Below are 22,455 nucleotides of genomic sequence, written 5' to 3'. Positions count from 1 at the left end.
CGAGAGGGTCTTCTCTTCAGTGTGTAACTTGCATGCATATTTTTAGCTCCCAAGTGCATTAGTTTACATTTTCAACATTAAATGGTTCTAAAGGCTCAAGATTCACTTGAGAATGGACACACCTTGGAGGTATCAAACCTGAAGTCAGCCTGACTAATTAAGGAAGGGGGGTGCTTGGGAGGCATATTGTGATCCCAAAATGGTACATTTAAACACCAGAAGAGTAGGAGGATGAGCAAGACCCAGTCACTAAAACACCCAAAAATATCTCTGGGGCCTGACAGCTGTGGAACAAGGGGCAGGATCCTTAGCCAAACAGCTAAAAATGTTCACCTGAGAAGGGCCAGAACCAAAGAAAAGGATCAGGAGAAACCTCATCAGGAGGCTTCAGATCAGCCATAGAATGATCTAACTCCAGGAGATCAGGTCCCGCAAAGGCCTCCAGACATACTCTATCCCCATAAAAGAGTACCTGCATCAGGATCTCAACATGAACCATCTGTTGACAATACCATACAGAAGATGAAGCACACCCAGGTGCTTAACCTCTTTCTCCCAAAGTAGGGCTACTGATTGATGCCATGTACCAGCATGTGCACCGAACGCAGGATCCAGTGCCCAGAGCAAATATTACAGGTCAGCACTGCTGCTACAGGGTCCGGTTCCCCAAAATGTACATTGAGGTAACTGATACGGAAACTGCTACTGAGTCATAAAGCGATAAGCAGTTAGATCTTGATCAAGGAAGGCATGGAAAAAGGAGTTAAAATAAGAAAAAATTATTTTCCAAAAGGAGAAGGGATCCCTTACCTAAGGACGGTGCCATATACCTAAAAGGTAGAGGCATATAACCAAGGTCTAAGAATAAATTATTGTATCCCGTACTATATGATTAAGATATAGTTTTAGTGAACGCTGGAATATTTGGTGTGCAATTGCTCTTTCATCCTATGTTCCTATAAGCATGAGGAGCCATGTGTAAGCTTTAAATCGATCCCAGCCTTAGCTTAACCCCTTGACGCTGACCGCATGCAAATTATCAGCCCCACAGAACTGGGCTTTTTTATGTTGGGCTGCTAATTTGCGTACCTGTCTTTCTGCTGGGAGTGCGCTGCATTGCGTGCTTCCAGCACAAAGACTGGGATATCACTGAGACTCGGGTCCCGTTCTAACAATTGGGACCTGGAACTTCCGATTCCTGGTCACCTGATTGCCTATCACAGTGATCAATCCCTCTGAAGCCCACTCCCCTTGTTTTCTCTCTCTGAATGGAGGAGAGAGATACATTGTATCTCTCTCTGTCCTTCAGAGAGAAAAAAAAAAAAGTGTGTGTAATAAAAAAATAAACAAAAATACCTAGATCAAGGTTTGAGCTAGGTCTGTGTCAGGGTTAGTGTTTGGGTAAAGGTCAAGGTCAGGGTCAGGGTCAAAGGTCAAGGCCAGGGTACATTTTTTTTTTAAATTTTCAGATTAGTATCAGTGTCAGTTAGTGGCAGCATAAAAACCATGTTTTTTTACTATTTTGGGTAAGTTTTCCTTTGGTAATAAAAAAAACAAAAAAACAAAATCAGGCAATATCCATTACCATTTGCCTCCAAATGAAAGTCCAATTTGTCCTGAACAAAACAAGGTATAATCCACCTGCATGCACAAAGTAGTTGTGATGATATGTACGGTTTTGCTAACATATGTCAACGTTGCAAAATTGTGCTTAGGTGTTAAGATTTGTTTTACCCTTAGGCACGAAGGGGTTAAACAAAGCTGACTCACTCCCAACCCCAGGTGACAGCCCTGTTCCAATCAACAAGCTCCAATGTTGTCTCAAGAAAAAAAGGGTAGTGAGTTACAGGAGCCACATACCTAGAAGTAGGAAGTATTTGTCTAATTTTAACTCACTTGTATTCTTTCTGCTTCTTTTCTGGCCCCTTTGCTTTCCATGTAACATCTGAGCTGTGTTTTAAGTCCACATACAATGTCCTTCTGTTGCAGAATCTCTTTTTGTAGCATGGATTCCCGCGCTCTCAGCTCTCTGTTTGTCCGTGAGAGCTCTGCGGATTTTGCTGTGGCATTATCTAGTGCTTTCTTTAGCTGTGAGTAAAAGAAAAGAATGAAGCCAGCCATCAGATCTTCTTTCGGGTATAGATCTACCACTACTGTTCATCTGATTTCTATTTTAAAGATACATTGATCTAAATTCTAAGTCCATTCTGAAGGGTTATAATATCTGACATATTCTAAGGACTTTACTTTCATAAATTATTTAGTGTATCAACGATCACACAATTTAACCTGGTATTGCAATTTTTATTCAAAAATTAATTTTGTTTGACCTACAGCTTATTGTGTGCAACTCCATATTGACATGTTCTCCCTAGTGGCTATCTGTATGTCAAACAAGTAAACATCTTTGTGGGACAATTGCTGAGATATAACATGTAACATGAGGAGATATTTTAAATTAAGCAGATGTTAGATCGCCATTAACCACCAGAGGATTTACCCCCCTTCCTGATCAGGCCATTTTTTGCATTATGGCACTGTGTTACTTTGACAATTGCGCGGTCATGCAATGCTACACGAATTTTCCCACGAATAGAGCTTTCTTTTGGTGATATTTGATTGCCTATGCGGTTTATTATTTGCACTATAAAAAAGAAAAGACAGACAATTTTGAGGAAAAAAACAATATTTTTTACTTTTTGCTATTAAACATGTCTAGTAAAAAAATTTAAATAATCAAATTTCGGCATAAATTTAGGCCAAAATGTTTTCTGCTACATGTCTTTGCTAAAAAAAAAACCCAATACGTGTAAATTAATTGGTTTACGTGAAAGTTATAGTGTTTACAAATGGCGGTATATATACTGTGATTTTTCTTTTATTTGTTATTTTTACTAGTAATGGCGGCGATCAGCGACTTATAGCAGGACTGTGGTGGCCAATCTGACACTGGGGGGAACTGACTTGGTGCCACTGACATCAATACAGTGATCAGTGCTAATAAAAGCACTGATACTGTACTAATGGCACTAGGCAGGAAGGGGTTAACATGTGGGGCAATCAAAGGGTTAACTGTGTGCTGTGTGTGCGCTTCAATGTAAGCACACTGCTTTGCATGGCTCTGCTGAGAGCTGACAGGGGAGAGAACTGTATTGTTTATTTACAGTTCTCTTCCTCCGTCTGTAATGCTCCTCTATCAACGGGTGTCAGCGAGTAATCACCGACCGGGACCCGGTGATTGACAGCAGAGGCTGCGAATAGCCATTTCCTGGAAATGCAGAATCACGTGTATATATACATGTGATTTTGCACACCCAGGCTGCCCTGTAGCAGTATTACTGCTATAGGGCAGACAAAGAAGCGATAAAACAGAATTTGTCCCAAGAACGGGTTTTATCTGCCTTTATCTGATACCTGCAATTTCAAAAGGGTTGAGTTGTATTCAGGGAGTCTATATATAAACATTTTTAAAGTTCAACACAATCACAGGAAACATTCCATTCCCAAATATCCAATATGACTCCAACATGTCTTTCTTTCACCATGTAACATACTGTACAGTTGCAAGAAAAAGTATGTGAACCCCTTGGGATTACGTGGAGTTTTGCATGAATTGGGCATAAAATGTGCTCTGAACGTCAGCTAAGTCACAGCAATAGAAGAACACAGTCTGCTGAACATAATACAACACAAACATTAGATGTTTCCATGGTTTAATTGCACATAACATGTAAACATTCACAGTGCAGGGAGGAAAAAGTATGTGAACCTTTGGACTTAATAACTGGTTGACCCTCCTTTTGGCAGCAATAACCTCAACCAAACGTTTCCTGTAGTTGCAGATCAGACCTGCACAACGATCTGGAGTCATTTTGGACCACTCCTCTTCACAAAACTGTTTCAGTGTAGCAATATTCTTGGGATGTCTGGTGTGAATCGCTCTCTTAAGGTCATGCCACAGCATTTCAATCGGGTTGAGGTCAGGACTCTGACTGGGCCACTCCAGAAGGCGTATTCTGTGCTGTTGCAGCCATTGTTTTGTTGAATTACTTGTATGCTTTGGTTCATTGTCCTGTTGCATCACCCATCCTCTGCGGAGCTTCAGTTGGCGGACAGATGGTCATACGTTTTCCTGAAAAATGTCTTGATAAACTATGGAATTAATTTTCCCATCAATGACAACAATCCGTCCAGGCCCTGAGGCAGCAAAGCAGCCCCAAACCATGATGCTCCCTCCGCCATGTTTTACAGTGGGGATGAGGTTTTGATGTTGGTGTGCTGTGCCTTTTTTTCTCCACACATAGTGTTGTGTGTTCTTCCCAAACAACTCAATCTTGGTTTCATCTGTCCACAGTATATTTTGCCAGTAGTGCTGTGGAACATCCAGGTGCTCTTTTGCAAACTTCAAACGTGCTGCAATATTCTTTTTGGACAGCAATGGCTTCCTCCGTGGCGTCCTCCCATGTACTCCATTCTTTGTTTAATGTTTTCCTTATTGTAGATGTGTCAACAAAAATGTTAACATGTGCCAGAGATTTCTGTAGGTCTTTAGCTGACACTCTGTTATTCTTCTTTACCTCATGCAGCATTCTGCGCTGTGCTCTTGCAGTACTTTTTACAGGACGACCACGATTAGGGAGAGAAGAAACAGTGCTAAACTTTCTCCATTTGTAGACAGTCTGTCTTACCGTGGACACATGAATATCAAGGCTTTTAGAGATACTTTTGTAACCCTTTCCAGCTTCATGCAAGTCAACAATTCTTGATCGTAGGTCTTCTGAGAGCTCTTTTCTGCGAGGCATGGTTCACATCAGACAGTGCTTCTTGAAACCAGTAAACCCAAAACAGGTGTGTGTTTTTTAAGGGCAGGACAGCTGTCAGCAACACATCCAATATCATCACACTGATTGGAGTCAAGGTTGGCTCACTCCTGGCTCCAACTAGTTCTGGGAGAAGTCATTAAGCTAGGGCCTCACATACTTTTTCCTCCCTGCACTGTGAATGTTTACATGTTATGTGCAATTAAACCATGGCAACATCTAATGTTTGTGTAGTATTATGTTCAGCAGACTGTGTTCTTCTATTGTTGTGACTTAGATGACGTTCAGAGCACATTTTATGCCCAATTCATGCAAAACTCCACGTAATTCCAAGGGGTTCACATACTTTTTCTTGCAACTGTATATAAATCGCATATAGTGTGATATCTGTTAATAATTAAATCAAATAATCACGCTCACATGAAATTTGATAATAGAATGATTATTTGATTTAATTATTAACATATTGAAAAATATCACGCTATATGCAATTTATATATTTTACATTGACTTCACCTTCCTAGGTGGGTATTTATCCAGCAGCCCAAAATAATTTTCTTGTAAATCTTCAGTCGCTGATGTATTATTTGATAAAAACAAAATTGACATTCTCAGGACACAACAACTTTATATATGGTGAGGATAGAATTGTAAATCCCCTTGTATCCAATGCCAAGTTTCTTCTCCTTTTTTCTTTATATTTATAATTCTTCTAAAAATCTTTACAAGTGGTACTGTACAATGCTAGAAGTGATATTATATGACTCTATCACCTCTGCTGCCTCTTTTCGTGCAGTCTTTCTTGCCTCTTTGCTCTCCAATTGATGCTGTTTGCTTAAAGATGTCACGCGTTCCTCTAATAGTTGATCCTTCATTCTAACTTCTTCTTCAGCTTGTGTCCTAAAGAAAAAAAACAATAAAAAATACATTATTGGGCTCAATATACAGTAGATGATGTATGTTTGATTCTGTTAAAGATTAAGATATTACTTCATTTGAAGTAACTGCTTTTCCTGTGCCTCTTTGTTTTGGAGCCTCTCTTCCAGTTCCTCTACACAGTGCTGTAAAAGGGCATTTCTCTGAATAGCCTGATCCATAGCACGGGATAGTTTTCGGTTATCCTCCCATGCAATTTCTATGGATCTTTGAAGAGGTTCTATCTGTTTGAAGAAAAGGAAGGCATACGTCTGACAACATGAAATGGATAAGGACAAACAATAGAAATTGTTTATTTACAAGGGAAACAATAATCATTTTGTTCAGGTATTTAAAATTTGTTTGAAATATTATAAGTTTTTTTGTAACAAGTTTAAAATCTTTAATTTCTAAAACACACACTTTTACAGGGTGTGTACATGACACTGTTTATAAAGCATGCTAAACTTTCTAATAAGGAACCCCCAGCACTGCCTATGTGCTTCTTGGAACTAAAGCGGTATTAAACCCAAAAGTAAACATTTATTTTATTGCAGCTTACTAGTTTTAGACATGATGCCTGCATTAATTTTTAGACTTTCCTTTATTTTCACCTGGTGATCTTGCCAGTAAGTCTATTGTTTTTCAACAGAACAGGATGTCCTGCAGATGTAGCAGTTAGGGGGCTGAGACAAACCATTTTACACCGAAAGGGATGCCTACAATGATCAGAACAAAATGTTGTTGTAACTGCTTAAAAAGTCTTAGCTGGAGTTTGGCTTCAATTTGTCAGCGTACCTAAATCTGTTAGTCCATCTAACACTACCCTCAGACTGACAATGCTGCTGTCCAAAGGACTTGTGCTCCTTCATCCAAAATGGGTGCACGCTAATACAGCAGATGTGTTACTGGCCAGATCACCAGGTGAAAATACAGGGAAACAAAGCGTAAAAAAAAAAAAACCCTTAATGCAGCCACAACATCTAATGATTGGCAAGCTGAAATATATTAAATGTTAGGTTATGGGTATAATACCATTTTAAGAAACCTTTTTTGCCGTCTTTGCAAGAATGAGGAGTGTGTCCCTCCTCTGAGTCAGCCAGTTTATTTTTATTTTCATATTTACCGTATATACTCGAGTATAAGCCGAGTTTTTCAGCACATTTTTTGTGCTGAAAAACGGCCCCCTCGGCTTATACTCGAGTCAACGTCTGCAGGGGGCTGCTGTCTCTTACCTGGCTCCGGTCCCACGACAATCCGGTCCAGGAAGCGCGGCTGCTCCTTCATTCGGTTCGTCCACTGGATGTTCGCGCGGCTGCTCGGCTCCGTCTTCTCACCGGTGATTGGCCGCCAGAACTGTAGCTCAGGAAAGGCACACAGGCGGCCAATCACCGGCGAGGAGGCGGAGCTGAGCGGCCCCGCGAAAATCGAGTGAAGGAGATGCAGGTAAGTGTGCCGTGCTTAGGTGCTGCTGCAACCACATATGCTGGCTGCAGCAGCACCATACTGGAACAGGGGTCAGCAAGTGTCAGTGGGAGGAATAGTGCCCCATCATTGGTGTCACTGATACCAATGATGGGGCATTATTCCTCCCACTGACACCAACGATGGGGCACTTTTCCTCCCCCCCACTGACACCAACGATTGGGCACTATTCCTCCCCCCCCCCACTGACACCAATGATGGGGCACTATTCCACCCCCTACTGACACCAATCATGGAGCACTATTCCACCCCCCACTGACACCAATTATGGGATACTATTCCTCCCCCCCACTGACACCAACGATGGGGCACTTTTCCTCCCCCCCACTGACACCAACAATGGGGCACTATTCCTCCACCCCCCACTGACACCAATGATGGGATACTATTCCTCCCACTGACACCAATGTTGGGACACTATTCCTCCCACTGACACCAATGATGGGACACTATTCCTCCCACTGACACCAAAGATGGGGCACTATTCCACTGACACCAATAATGGGGTGCTCTTCCCCCCACTGATACTAATGATGGGGCACTATTCCTGCCACTGATACCAATGATGGGGCACTATTCCTCCCACTGACACCAATGATGGGGCGCTATTCCTCCCACTGACACCAATGATGGGGCGCTATTCCTCCCACTGACACCAACGATGGGGCACTATTCCTCCCGCTGACACCAATGATGGGGCACTATTCCTCCCACTGACACCAATGATGGGGCACTATTCCTCCCACTGATACCAATGATGGGGCACTATTCCTCCCACTGATACCAATGATGGGGCACTATTCCTCCCACTGACACCAATGATGGGGCACTATTCCTCCCACTGACACCAATGATGAGGCACGATTCTTCCCACTGGTGTTCCCACCCTCGGCTTATACTCGAGTCAATAGTTTTTCCCAGTTTTTTGTGGTAAAATTAGGTACCTCGGCTTATATTCGGGTCGGCTTATACTCGAGTATATACGGTACCTGATTTAAAAAATAAACTTGTAAACTATTTTTGTGTAATCAAATTAATAAAGAAATAAATCTATATTAAAAAAAAACCTTTAGCATTCCTTTAACTGCTTGCTGACCCGCCACAGTCCATATACTGCTGCAGGGCGGGTCCTACGGGCACATCAACGTACCTGTACGTCGCTGCCTGTTTCTGAGTTTCAGGAGCACACACACCCCCATCCGCCTACTCTCCTGTGATTTGACACAGTGAGAATTTGTCAGCAGACCCCGGTCAATGATTCATGGCTAGGACCTGCTGATCGGCTGTGTCGAATCACAGCCCAGAGCCCTGTGTTGACAAACACCACAGGGCTCTATATAGAGGGAGCGATTGCTTTGTTTCTTAAACAAATCGACCTGTAGTAAAAAGCAGCACATACTACACATTGTTATGCAAACAGTTACCTCCTTGCTTGCCCCTAGATGTTAATCCCTTCCCAGCAAGTGCCATTAGAACAGTGACAGTGTATATTATTAGCACTGATCACTGTATTAGTGTCAATGGAGATGTCAGTGGCAGTTAGTCAGTTTCCACAAAGTGTCAGTTAGTGTCAGATTGCCCACCACACTATCTCAGTCCCACTATAAGTTGCTGATAGCCGCCATTACTGGCATAAAAATAAATAATAAAAATTCCACTATATATACCATTGTTTGTAGACACTAGCTTTCACACAAACCATTTAACCACTTCAAGCCCAGAAGGTTTTCTCCCTTACTGACCAGGCCATTTTTTGCTATTCGCCACTGCACTATATCAGCTGGTAATTGCATAGTCATGCAACGCTGTACCCATATAAAATTTATGTCATTTTTTCCCACACAATAGGGCTCTTTGGAATGGTATTTTATCACCCCTGGGGTTTTTTATTTTTTGTGATATAAACAAAAAAAAAGACTGAAAATTTTGAAATCCTCCCCCCAAATATTCTACTTTCTGTTATAAAAAATGTCAAACTCAAATTTAGCCATAAATTTAGGCCAAAATATATTCTGTTACATGTCTTTGGTAAAAAAAAAAAAAAAAAATCCCAATAAGTGTACATTGATTGGTTTGTGTGACAGTTATAGCGTCTACAAACTATAGTGTATATATATTGGAATTTAAGCAGCTTTTACTTTCTGCCTGCCTATCACATTTCTTGAGGTACTAAAATGCCAGTGCAGTACAAACTCCCCCCTGAAAGTAGACACCCCAAGGGATTTACTGAGAGGCATGTTGAGTCCATAGAAGATTTTATCTTTTGTCACAAATTTTTGGACAATTACTTTATTTTTTTTATTTTTTTTTTTTACACAAAGTTGTCACTTAAATGATATATTGCTCACACATGCCATGGGAATATGTGGAATAACACCCCAAAACACACTCTGATACTTCTCCCGGGTATGGGGATACCACATGCGAGAGACTTTTTGGCAGCCTAGCCACACACAGGCCCCCAAAATCCAATGACCACCATATTTCCTCATGTCACTTTCTCACTGCCTATCAGTTTCTGAGGTCCTGAAATGCCAGGATAGTACCACCCCCCCCCCCCCCCCAATGACCCCTTTTTGGAAATTAGACACCCCAAGGAATCTGAAAAGAGGCAGGGTGAGTATTTTGCAGATATTATTTTTGTCAGAGGGTTCTGAAACAGAAAAACCGTGATTGACGTTGGATCTACTGCAGGGGACATTCTTTTAGTTTTTTTCTTTTAATAAAGGGCTTGTCAAAGACCGTGTCCTGTCTTTTTTCACACAACACATTTTGTTTTTTTGTGAATGAGTAGCGGTACCATATACCCCATACTCATTCACATGGGGGGGGGGGCAGGATCTGGGGACCCCCTTATTAAAGGGGGCTTCAAGATTCCGATAAGCCCCCTGCCTGCAGATCCCCACAACCACTGGTTAGGGTTTTTTTTTTTTTAATTCTGGTGTGGGAGTTCCCCTCAAAATCCATACCAGACCCGAAGGGCTTGGTGTGATTGGGAGAGGGAACCCCACGCCGGTTTTTTAATTGCCGGCAATTCTTTTACATTCAGCTGTCAGTGGGGAACCCGGCTGACAGCTGAAACATTAACACATGGTTCTCACTACTAAAATACTGCATGACTTAATAAAATAACTCATGCAGTATTTTAGTAACGTTTACTTTTTTCTGACCTCCGGAACGGATTAATTGGTTTTCAATGTATTCCTATGGGAAATGGTGTTTCGGTTTACGAATTTTTCACTATACGAAAAGTCCTGCAGAATGAATTAAATTCGTAAACCGAGGTATTACTGTATTTTGTAATGCCCATGTTGAGGGTTAGGCCCAAAATAGTTTTAAACTCAGAAATCGTGATAGGTTTCCATGCGAATTGTCTGGCAAGAGCAGAGTTTGTGTGGGCGGTGATGTATTGTTGTGCGTATAAATTGCTTTGGCCCACAATCAATAGATACAAATCTTTTGTGAAAAATAGCGGAGGGGCTAAATGCAGGTGCTGGCAGCAAATGGGGCTGATCCTGTCAACCCTGCGTTTTTGGGGACACTATACTAAGGAGGCACTAGTATAGTTCTGTTCATGATCGTAATGGGGGTGATCAGTGACCTATACCGTAAGTGTGACAGTGTGTGGGCAATCTAGCGCTAGCCGACCCTGACACTATCTGATGTCACTAGTGGCCATAATACAGTGATCAGTGAAAAATTCTATATACTAACACTGTACTAATAGCACTGGCTGGGTGACGAGATGATTAAAGGGTTAAATGTGCTAATTTAACGTGTGTGTGTGTGTATAATGTAGTGCTTTTACTCACAGTGTGGTGTTCTGTGGACCGAGAAGGGAGGCAGCAGGGGACGCATACATGCATGGTCACACCCGGAAATAGAAAGCGATGTAAAAGGTATGTCGCTTTGCCTACAGCCACCACTCGCCCCCACACATTGCGGGTGGGTGATCGGCAAGTAGTTTAAAAAAAAAAAATAAACCCTGGGTAGTAATCAGGGCTGTTTTATTTTTTTGCACTTTGCTTTGCAGAAGCAATAAAGATGGTGCAGTGTGCTGTGATTGTCCCGATCACAGCTCACTAGGAAGGGAAGGAAAGCTGTTATGAATCAGATTTATTCATAACAGCTTTGCTAGCATTGTGATCATGTGATTGCGTAGCCAAAGAGACATACCGGTATGTCGCTCTGCCTGTACAAGATGCAGAAGTGGTTAATATACACTTATTGGGATTTTTTCTACCAAAGACATGAAACAGAATACATTTTGGCCTGAATTTATGAAAAAATTAGATTTTTTTTTTTTATTGAATATGTTTTATAGCAGAAGGTAAAAAATATATTGGGGTTTTTTTTTTTTAATTTTTTGTCTTTTTTATATCATTAACAATAAAAAAACCCAGTGGTGATCAAATATCACCAAAAGAAAGCTCTATTTGTGTGAAAAAAAAAACTATATGAATTAATTAGGTACAGTGTTGCATGACAGTGCCATTACCAGTTAAAGTAGCACAGTGCTGAATAGAAAAAAAATGGCCTGGTCATGAAGGGGGTCAAATCCTCCAGAGCTTAAGTGGTTGAATCACCTTGCCATGATGTTGCGACTCCGCAGTCTGTAGCTTCCTTTGAAACGCTGAAAGCTCCACCTCCAGTCTCTGAATCTGCTTCTGACTATTAGCCCTGAATAAGGTTGATATACTCAAATTAGTACAAAGTGCAAGTTTACTCTATATGAATATTGCAAATCACAGAAAAACATTAATAGTACATTCTTTTGCTTTAGGTATAATCTAGAAATCTATATTCTATCAGAGAAAGAACCTTAAAGTGGTTGTAAAGGCTTAAGGTTTTTTTACCTTCATGTATTCTATGCATGAAGGTAAAAAACCTTCTGTGTGAAGCAGTGCCCCCAGCCCCCTCAATACTTACCTGAGCCTCATCGTGATCCAGAGATGTGAATGACAGCCTTGGCTGTCCACGGTCAGCCAAAAAGGAGACAGGGGACACGGCCAAGCGTGAATGGACACACGGAGCAGCAGGTGCCCCAACAGCAAGTTGCTTGCTGTGGGGGCACCTGACAGGAGGGAGGGGCCAGGAGAGCCTGCGGGGGATGCGAGAAGAGAAGGATCCCAGCTGCTCTGTGCAAAACCACTGCACACAGCAAGTAATTATAGACATGTTTGTTATTTTCCAAAAAAAGTTACCTGTAGAATCGCTATAAAGCTTACATTGTTTTAAGGGTATGTAGCTATACCAGACACAAATGGAACTAAATGGAACTAGCCAAGGAGCCAAAACGGACACATTTAACTGGTCTTGGATGCAGAATTCCGCAACAAAAAGGACAAGATGTATTTGTCATGTAGTCCATGCAGTACCAGTCCAGAGAATCTGCATGTATCTTACCAAAGTCAATTTCAGCTGTGAAATATTTCCCAGCAACACAATTGCACAGTAAACAAGTTTTAAATTATCACCCTGAATACATTTTAAAGCATATGCATTACCAAAAATGAAAACTCTTGTATTAAAATACCACTTTATTCACTGAGTAACAAGAAAAAACCAGAACTGTACAGAACATCGCATTCCAATGACTCTGCCTGTAAACTTTGTGATCTTGTTGCTGTGTGAATAAAGCTGGATATTAATGTAAAAGTGGCCAAAAAGATGTATCTGAATTGGCTTGATTTAAAACTTTTTTGGGTAAGTATCGGATGGATATCAGCAGCTATATATACTGTGTGGTAAGGACGTAATCTGTCCCTGTCGGCTTTATTAAATCTGAAATTCGAGCCATAGGTGGCCCTGTTAGCACCACCTGGTTCGTTATACTTCAGGCCTTGTTCACGCCATGGTGCAGAGACGTGAGTTTTTCCTGCACGCGTTTTGCAAGGGCACAAACAACACTAGTATAACAAGCCAATTTTTTCTGCGCAGGAATCTGCAATGTGTATAAAACTCACTGAAATGCGCATTAAATCTCATGTAAACTCATGTCTCTGCAAGTAAAATCGTTTTTTTCCAATCAGTTTTTCTGCACATATGGTGTGAATGAGGCCTCAATGTAAAAATCATTGGAGCCAGCTGAAAATGTTGGCTGATCCTATTAAATTAAGTTACTGTTCTAGTATTAAGGCAGCCGCCAACACCCTTGGCAGTGCCGATTCCTCTATCCACACTGTATTGCATGGATAAAGTAACATACTAGACCTCTAATACATTTTAACTACATCTCTTAACAGTTTTTGCTTGTACTCTAGAAAATGTTAATAACTGATAGGTGGAATTTTAAATAGAGTACTGGGTGGCCAAGGCCACTTTGCAACTCCCACTCATAAAATAATGCAGTTACTATATACTAGCTGGTGGCTCTAAAGGTGGGCAGTTGGCTACTATGCTATTGCTATATTGCTAAGCAAACACAGGCATTCCATACAGATAACTTTCAAGGCCAAAGGACCCCCACTAAATTTTATTAAATTTGATAAAATGTGAGGGCGGGGGGGCTGGGTTTCCTGCCCTAGCTGCTGTGAATATCAAACTTCAGTCTGATAATCTCATCCACCTTGCTTTTTCAAATATGGTAACACCATATCTACCCTTCCATATAGAAAACAAAAGGTTGTGGAAAATTGATTCTCAATAAATTCTACAATAAAAAAACCCCCCAAAAAACACCACAATGAAAAATGATGAAAATATAAAGGTACGTCCAGCTTTTCAGCATGTTTCTGGATCAGGTTAATTTTTGAGACTTAAAAAATCACTACAGATCAATTTTAAAAGACCTGAGATATATTTTTCCTCACCTGTCTTTATGTAGATTTATGATGTCAGCATCTCTGCACCCCAATTCAGTCTGCAATGTTTCTAATTCCTTCTGGAGTTTAGTGTGGGAGGACAAGATATTCTCCAGAGTTTCAGACATTCTACTTCTCTCCTCACATACATCAGACAGCTGCTGCTGGATGACTACTCTCTGGAAGTGAAAGTTATGAGGAACTAATAATGCAAAATAGTATAAGAAAAAATATATGTAGTAAAACAAAGAGATTGCATCAAATATTACACAGGCACCATTTTTTCTCAGCGAATGGATTACTTTCTCTGAGCACAATTAGATACTCAATCTGTATTACTTACATTATGCTCCTCTTTCTCCTCAAAAGCTTTGATCTGTTTTCTGAGCTTTTTCTCTTCTCTTACAGTCTCATCCCTAGCCTGGATAGCCAATGTAAAATCCTCCTCCTTACGATTCAACAAGTTCACAGTCTGTGAAAGATACAAACACATTAAGGTTCTCTGCATTACATTACCAAAAACATCAGTTTCAATAGCTGAAAGATTAAACGTTTATTCTGGTATATAAGCCCCGAGTGCTTAAATGTACAAGATGCACATACACAAAGCAATGGGATATAGTCACATACAGTAGTATCTCACCTGTTGTAATTTGGCCTCTGTTCTTTGCAATCTGATTTTGCAAGAGTCAAGCGCTGAAGTAATCTACAAAGAAAACAAAAAAAAAACAATGATCACTTTATGCTATTCAGTGGTTAAATAACACATCACAGAGTGGCAACTGTGTGTACCTGTGTGTACTTCATCTCTAGAGCTTCGTGGAGTTTACGAAGCTTGGAATTCTCTAACTGAGCATCACAGACAGATTGCAGTTCAGACTGTAATTTACGTACTCTGCTCTGTATGAAACATATAAAACCTGAATATAAGTGCAATGCCAAAACAGGTAATAAGAACTAAGCATTGTGTTAATACACTGTACTCTGTCAGGTATTAAATATCTTTTAATAAACTGCAGATCAAGTTTTTCAGAAGTAGCATATATTCAAACACCAAATGTTTGACATTTACACTAAAGTTACAAACCACTCAGCATCTTACCTCCAGCTTTCCTTTTTCGTATGCAAGTTTACTCTTGCTGTCTGTCAGTTCAGTTAGCAGTTCCTCCACTTGTCTTTTAGCATTCTGCAAAGGCACAATAGAATTGCATGAAAATGAGTGCACACAATTATGTAGAATACTTAAAGTGGAGTTCCACCCAAAAGGGGAAGTTCCACTTTAAACGATTGGTCCCCCGCTCCCCATTAAGGATTGGCACCTTTGCAGAGCAGGTACCCGAAATTGACAGGTACCCGCTCCCACTTCTGCTGCGATCGCCTAGGTGATCTGATATGGAAGTTGTCCTCCTACCCTCCCTCCCAGTAGTCTTGTGGAACACGCGACAGGTCCCAGAAGACGACGGGGCCATTCAGGAAGCGCAGCGCTACTTGCGCATGCCCAGTGGGCACCCGGCTGTGCAGCCGCAAGCTGTTACAGCTGGGTGCCCACACTAAAGATGCCGGCACCTGGAATACAGGACGGCCGGTGAAACAGGCTGCGGCGGGGGCACCGCATGATCATGGGACAGGTGAGTGGCTGTTTTTTAAAAGTCAGCAGCTACAGTTTTTGTAGCTGACGACTTATTTTTTTACAGAGTAAGTGGAACTCCGCTTTAACACACCATTTACCTTAAAAATACGTTTAGAAGTTAATAAAAAAGAGAAGAAAGGAAGATAAAGGAAAATATAACAGAAACTTAGCAGAGCACAAAGCATACTATAAGTCAATGTGAGAATATACACATAGCTGAAAAAAGTTGCTAGTTGAAACCATAATACCTCTGCTGGGCATCTGGGCACCACCCTTACCTGTTCCTGCTCCAATACTGCCAGCTGATCCATAAGTCGCTTATTTTCCTGCTCATTGGCCAACAGAGAAGCCTGCACAGAGCTTAACTCCAGCTGCAGCATAAAGTATACTGTCAGGTGCAGTACATACCGTAACATATTTTTCACAATTTAAACACAATGAATTTAAACACCTTCAGTTTGGAGGGATTTCAAATAATACAACACTCCCCCGACATTGTTACTCGCTAAGTAACATATTTAAGCTGCATCTGCTAATACAACCGTATGAATCTTTGCACGGTCTCTCTTCATGTTCAACTGGGTCATGCATATCTCTTTCTTGCATAGACAGAACCAAATCTTTTAACACTAACATGCATGTTAGGGTGAATGATGTTTATACTAAATAACAGCATTCAGAGCTGGCAAATTATGGAACAGTGCTGACCTTCCCTAAAACTACAACCAACAATGTGCAATCAATTACCTCCCTATAAAAATGTGAGTCTATAATATGCTCCAAGGCTACACTATACTCAAACCATGTAAAAATGTGATAAACACTCACTAGTAGCAAGTGTAAAATGCTATTCAATTATCTCCACTATTCAAGTTTACGTAGAAAAAAAACAAAAACCTAATACCATCTGGCATCCCCCACTCTACCATATATCTATCAGTCAAAGTAAAGTGCAAATGCACATAACAAAATATCAGTGTCATATAACATCCTCTTACATTGTGCAAAATAATAGCAAATAATGTCCAAATAAAGTGTAAAATAGTTCTTAAAATTATATAATGTCCATCTCATATGTAAGACAGTCCACCTGTGCAAAATAAACTTCTTAGATCTTCTTCACACCACCACACCACTGTGCTGTTCAACCACCAAATGAATGAGCCTGCTTATTTCACTGAATTTTAGAATAGCTTCCAAAAATCTCCACATGTAAAGTTTGTAATTACAAATATGATCACTAAAATGCAAATTGTGTTACATGTTTTTTTTTACCTATTATTAAAGAGTACCTCTATTTAAACTTAAATAATGATATATTCAATTCCTCTGTAAAGCCTTGCAGCTGTCACCAGAACAGCTACACAAGGACAGAAATACGTGAGCTGCCATTGTTGACTTTTTTTATAAAAGTTTAAGGTTTTAGGGCTATCATATTAGGCCTGTTTTCACTAATGACAAATTCACCAACCTGAAAGGTTTACTTCATGTAATCTAATAAGGCGACAATTATATTCCCATATTAAAGCTGTGTTGTTTTAAAGCAGAAGCAAATTTGAGAAAAAAAAAATTAAAAATTTTTACTATGCTAGGCATCATTGATAACTGCCACGTACCATGGCAAGAAAAGTACAATAAACCTAACAAATACAGTATATCACTTGCTATAGTATAATAACCACTGTATAGGTTTTATATCACCTTATTTTCAGTCAGCAGAATTTCCATGTTTTGTTTGTTCTCCAGGACGTCACTCAGTGCTCTGTCCAGCTGCAAAAATCATTTACAGAATACAAATACTAATCACTTTATAGCAATATTAACAGACTTCTTCAGCTTGATGGACTGAATTTAACTCTTACGCTGGCTACGCACATTACAGTCAAATTTTACATCTCTGTACAATATCCATTAGATTTACCAAAAAAATATGTAGTGGGAGGGCATTGCTGAAAAAAATAACTTTAGTTTTAAATCCAGTCAGGTAACTCCTTGCATTGCATAGTTGTTGGTAAATTTAAATCCACTTTGGATCCACAGGAGAAGGTGGCAGAGAGTGATGTCCCATAACGGCATGGTGCAAGTCTCTGCAGCATACATGGCCTACCCACTGCAACAGGAAGAACTTATGTCATATGCTTGAAACGTAGTGATATTTATTCTTGAAAATAGGTAAGGAAAGTACAAAAACAAACACTTAAAAAATGCAAGCATAACAGCAAAAATGGAGAGATGTGACCAGGGCCTAAATGTTTATTTATATAACTTTAAAACAAAAATCAAAATAAAATTGACTCCAAACCATGATAGTTTCCCTTTTAGTGTGCCACAAAATCAGGGGTCAGCTTGTTCATGGGCAATGTTTATCAGTCAAGACATGGTTTGGTTTGTATTACCTCCTCTTGCAGCAATTTATTTTCATTGTCTAATGCTGCTCTATCCCTTAGTGCAGATTCTAGGTCTGCTCTCAGACGAGCAATGGTAGAGTCTTGCATCTCTTTCTGCACAGCATTCTTCTGCTTTACAAGTGCAATTGTTTTGTGACATTCTGTGTGTTCAGCACGTAGAGTCTCTCTGAATGAGTTACAATGCAAATGTTAAACAGGCATAGTAAAGAGTCAATCTAAATGGTCTTGACAGTCATATTGCTTTCACAATCATTTATACAGCATGGATTGCCTACTTTTCAAGCTTGCAATGAGTATTAGGTGGACCTTTATTGATATACTAACTTAGGGATATACATCCACGTGAAATATTGTTATTAAGTTACACATCACAATTTTGCAGTAGAGTTCATCCTTTAAGCCTTGGCATTCAATAATCTAGCTATCATAGGCATTCAATGCATTTGTTGGTCTTGCTACAATACTATAAAACCAGGTCATCAGTTAACCACTTGTCTACCGGGCACTTTCACCCCCTTCCTGCCCCGGCCAATTTTCAGCTTTCACCGCTGTTGCACTTTGAATGACAATTGCGCGGTCATGCAACACTGTACTATGAATTTTTTATCATTTTTTTGAGACAGATAGAGCTTTCTTTTGGTGGTATTTAATCATCCGTTTTTTTTATTTTTTGCTAAACAAACCAAAAACAACTGACAATTTTGAAAAAATAAAGTTTTTTCTTAGTTTCTGTTATAAAATTTTGTAAATAAGTAATTTTTCTCCTTCATTTTTGTGCACTAATGAGGCTGCAGTGATGGGCACTGATAGGCTGCACTGATGAGGAGGCACTGGTAGGTGGCACTGATGGGCACTGAAAGGCAGCACTCATATATGGCACTGATCGGCAGCACTGACTGGAACTGATAGGCGGCACTGAAAGGCAGCTCAGATGGACACTGATATGTGGCATTGATGTGCACTGGTAGGCACTGATGTGGCACTGGCATTGATGGACACTGACAGGTAGCATTGATGGGCACTGACAGGGCTACACTGATCATCAGAGCACTGATCATCAGTGCCCTGATGATCAGTGTACATGTCCCCTCTGAGGAATGCTGATTACCGACTCTCCTCTCCTCACGAGCTGTCAACGTGACAGCTCGTGAGGAGAGGAATGCCAATAACCGGCATTTCCTTATTTATATGCGATCAGCTGTGATTGGACACAGCTGATCACATGACAGAGCCGACATCATCTGCTCTTTCCACTGATCAGTGATCCGCTGTGTCCCAGGGACACAGCGCACCACCGATGGCCGCGCACGTGCGGTTAGAGTGGGAGGACGTCATATGACACCCTCCTAGAAAGAGAGAACCGCCGCCCTCCCATCATTACCTTATATGGTGGGCGGAGGCGGTTAGCCTGCCGTACCATCTTAACCACTTGACCTCCAGAAGGTTCATGACCATGACACATTTTTCTTAGTTTCTGTGTTAACATTTGCAAATAAATAATCTTCTTTCTTCATACATGTAGGAAAAATGTATTTTACTGCACTTTGGTAAATATAACCCAAACTGTGTATATTATTTAGTGTGTGTGAAAGTTATAGTCTACAAACTATGGTGTAGATCTCTGAAAATTGATTAATCCTGATGTACTTACAGCCTAATTCCTTGAGGCCCTTAAAATGCCAGGACAGTACAATACCCCCTAAATAATCCCTTTTCAGAAAGTAGACAGCTCAAGGTATTTAGTAAGAGGCATGGCGAGTTTTTTGAAGTTGTAATTTTTTGTCATAATTTTTTGGAAAATTAAGAAATTAAATAAAATTTGGGGTTTTTTTGCACATTTTTATTACATACTTTCACCAGTGAGATACAGCGTCATCGACAATTCCTTATTCAATATTTGAAAACATTTTTTTCTTTTTCTTAATTTTTTTTTTTTTACAAATACTGTCATCAGAATAGTTCAGGGTCACCATAGTGGCACTGTACTATTCTGTTATTGCTCATAACAGTGATCATTGCTGTTATAAGTAATAGTTAACTGTCATGAATGGCTTTCCATTCATGACAGTTTGCTTTCTCTTGAAATGCTGTGACTGGCTACAGCTAATCACATGGTACATGGTGTCAGGTACCATGTGATAGCTGTGTGCCAATCACAGCTTCACAACACTAAGCAAAGAGTCATGAATGGAAACCATTCATGACTGTTTTGTTTACATTGTAATCATGTGATTGTTATGACCAATCATAGCAATCACATAGTCATGTGATTGCTATGACCAATCGTAGCAATCACATGATACTCTGGATGATGTGTGTATATGCCAGGCCACGTGCAGCCCGCTAGCAGTATATGTAGTGTTAGTGGGTGACAAGTGGTTAAATAAAGGATATTGAAATCTAACAGAAACAAAGTGAGAAGTGTTGGGTGACTCACAGTTCTCTCTCTATCACGGTTTGATGACACTGCACGTTCCGGAGCTCTTCATTCAGGCTTTCCTGTACTGTGTTTAACATAAGCTCTTTATTCTGCAGCTTTTGAGACATGGTGTCTTGCACCACCTGTAGGACATTTTATACAGAAATTAATGCAACAAGCATGTAGTTATAATAAAGTAGACCTAGTATAGGTTAGAGATGATAACCAGTGGTAGAAAATAAACAACAAGGATACCCTCAAAGATTTGTATATACCTTAAGATCTTGCTGTTGCTGTGTCTTGAGATGGATGTTATCATTGGTGAGTCTTTGGACAGTAGCAGTAAGCTCTGAGCACTGACTTTCTAGCTGTTGGTTTAAAGACTGCAATACAACCAACCACATAAATACATATAAGACTTACAACTCAGAAAGATGATGTGAAAGATCATAAACATTTCTCTGGTTATTAACCTGCCTTAGAAAACATTTGTTGCAAGAACAAGTATACTATGTCACAGAACAACTGGATAACAGACTGTGAGCCCTAAAAAGGGACAAAGCATAGAGTCCAAGTACATGCCAACTGACCTTCCCTAGAGCACCATGCATAGAGTGATGGACTTTCCTGGTGGGTGTACCAGGTTGCAGCCCTGGAATACCAAGCAGAGCATGGTACACAGTCCACAGGCAATTTAAACAATTTGGGGCAGGGCAAAGATCAAGGCTGGCAGGAAATAAGCAGGTCAAAATACAAGGAGAAGTCAGTAACCAGAGAAACAGGAATGCAGGAGCTCAGGGACTAACACAGATTGGAGTCTTGGGCTGGGAAATGAGCCTATTGCTGACACAACAGGTGTTGACCTGAAAACAGCTACATAGTGAGGTTAATTGATGGCTGAGTGAGGACTGGTGGTGTAGTTACTATAACAATCAGCAGGTGGAATCCAGCGATGCCTATAACTCCTTGTTCAGCAATAAGGTAGGAGAGATCACATGGTGGTAGAACTACAGGTACCCCATCAGCTTTGCTGCTGAACTGTGACACATTATGTTTCTTTATGTTACCTGAACTTTTTCTGCTGCTCCATGAAGAGCGACAGAGTCAAGTCTGATTTGAGAAAGTTCAACGTGTTCTGTTTCAAGTTTTTGTTTAGTAATCTAAAAGAAGAGCAGATTACAGCATATTAGCAATGCAAATGATCTCCATATGATTTCCACTCAACCCATGTATAATGTCATCTGCTAATCTGTTATGGCATATGACAACTGTTTTTTCTCTCAATCCTCTTGTGCTAGTATTTCTTGGCACTGGACACAGAAGAGTTAATAGTCATTACTACATGGGTTATGCTGCCACTTTTAGGTGAATGCAAAGTGGCCAGACGAAAAGGCCGGAATCCCTGTCCAGGCATATCTCCTCCCAGTTCAGCCCAACCTCAGTTTTGTGCTAGTGTCTGAATGTGATGGATGCTTTCCAGAGTCTCCCTGCAGACCTTTTTTTGGGACTTTGTTGCTTTGTCTGTTCCTAGCATCCCTATCCGGGCAGAGGTGGTCCCTATCCAGATAGGTCACTACAGCCAGCAGGCCAACAGCAACTGTACCACAGACGGTCTGTAAATACCTGCCATTCGGTGCTGGATCCTGTCAGCAGTGACTTTGACATACAGCATACCCAGTTATTTCGCTGACATGGTGTTCTACAGACCCAGGGCAGTAATCCTCCTGGAGTAGAGTCCCTGAAGTTTGGGCCTACTAGGCCCTGCAGTAGGACCGGTAAGCTCCTGTGTGTTTGTGAAGTTGTGGCAGCCCCCTTACAGTGTTCCCTTTTGTGCGGTGTTTTAATGCGCAAAATGACATCAGAACATGTGTTTTTCCCTTATGGGTTGGTATACAAGCTGTGGCAGTGTATTAAAAGGGCCGGCCTATTGGACATTTTGTGTCCTATTCACTTTCTCCACACTGCTCAACAGCAT

The 22,455-nt window shown here is 40.6% G+C and overlaps 1 protein-coding gene across 2 annotated transcripts in view; it reads right to left on the bottom strand.

Moving 5' to 3' along the window:
• LOC149456098 (coiled-coil domain-containing protein 150-like) overlaps positions 1 to 22,455 on the bottom strand; it is a 65,311-nt gene that overhangs the window by 7,009 nt on the left and 35,847 nt on the right. For both annotated transcript variants that reach the window (XM_089685479.1, XM_089685478.1), the window contains 15 exons: positions 21,548 to 21,640; positions 20,756 to 20,863; positions 20,499 to 20,623; positions 18,050 to 18,227; positions 17,355 to 17,423; positions 15,932 to 16,024; positions 15,126 to 15,209; positions 14,816 to 14,923; positions 14,667 to 14,729; positions 14,367 to 14,495; positions 14,033 to 14,202; positions 11,807 to 11,900; positions 5,811 to 5,980; positions 5,594 to 5,720; positions 1,897 to 2,088 (listed from right to left, as the gene is read on the bottom strand). In XM_089685479.1, coding sequence (XP_089541605.1) covers positions 1,897 to 2,088; positions 5,594 to 5,720; positions 5,811 to 5,980; positions 11,807 to 11,900; positions 14,033 to 14,202; positions 14,367 to 14,495; positions 14,667 to 14,729; positions 14,816 to 14,923; positions 15,126 to 15,209; positions 15,932 to 16,024; positions 17,355 to 17,423; positions 18,050 to 18,227; positions 20,499 to 20,623; positions 20,756 to 20,863; positions 21,548 to 21,640 — 1,803 coding nt within the window. The remainder of the gene's footprint in view (positions 1 to 1,896; positions 2,089 to 5,593; positions 5,721 to 5,810; positions 5,981 to 11,806; positions 11,901 to 14,032; positions 14,203 to 14,366; positions 14,496 to 14,666; positions 14,730 to 14,815; positions 14,924 to 15,125; positions 15,210 to 15,931; positions 16,025 to 17,354; positions 17,424 to 18,049; positions 18,228 to 20,498; positions 20,624 to 20,755; positions 20,864 to 21,547; positions 21,641 to 22,455) is intronic.

Source organism: Staurois parvus, unplaced genomic scaffold, assembly GCF_062004578.1.
Source record: "Staurois parvus isolate SC_StPar_1 unplaced genomic scaffold, SC_StPar_1.0 ptg000376l, whole genome shotgun sequence".
Taxonomy (NCBI): Eukaryota; Metazoa; Chordata; class Amphibia; order Anura; family Ranidae; genus Staurois; species Staurois parvus.
This window is presented reverse-complemented; position numbering and strand designations above follow the sequence as displayed.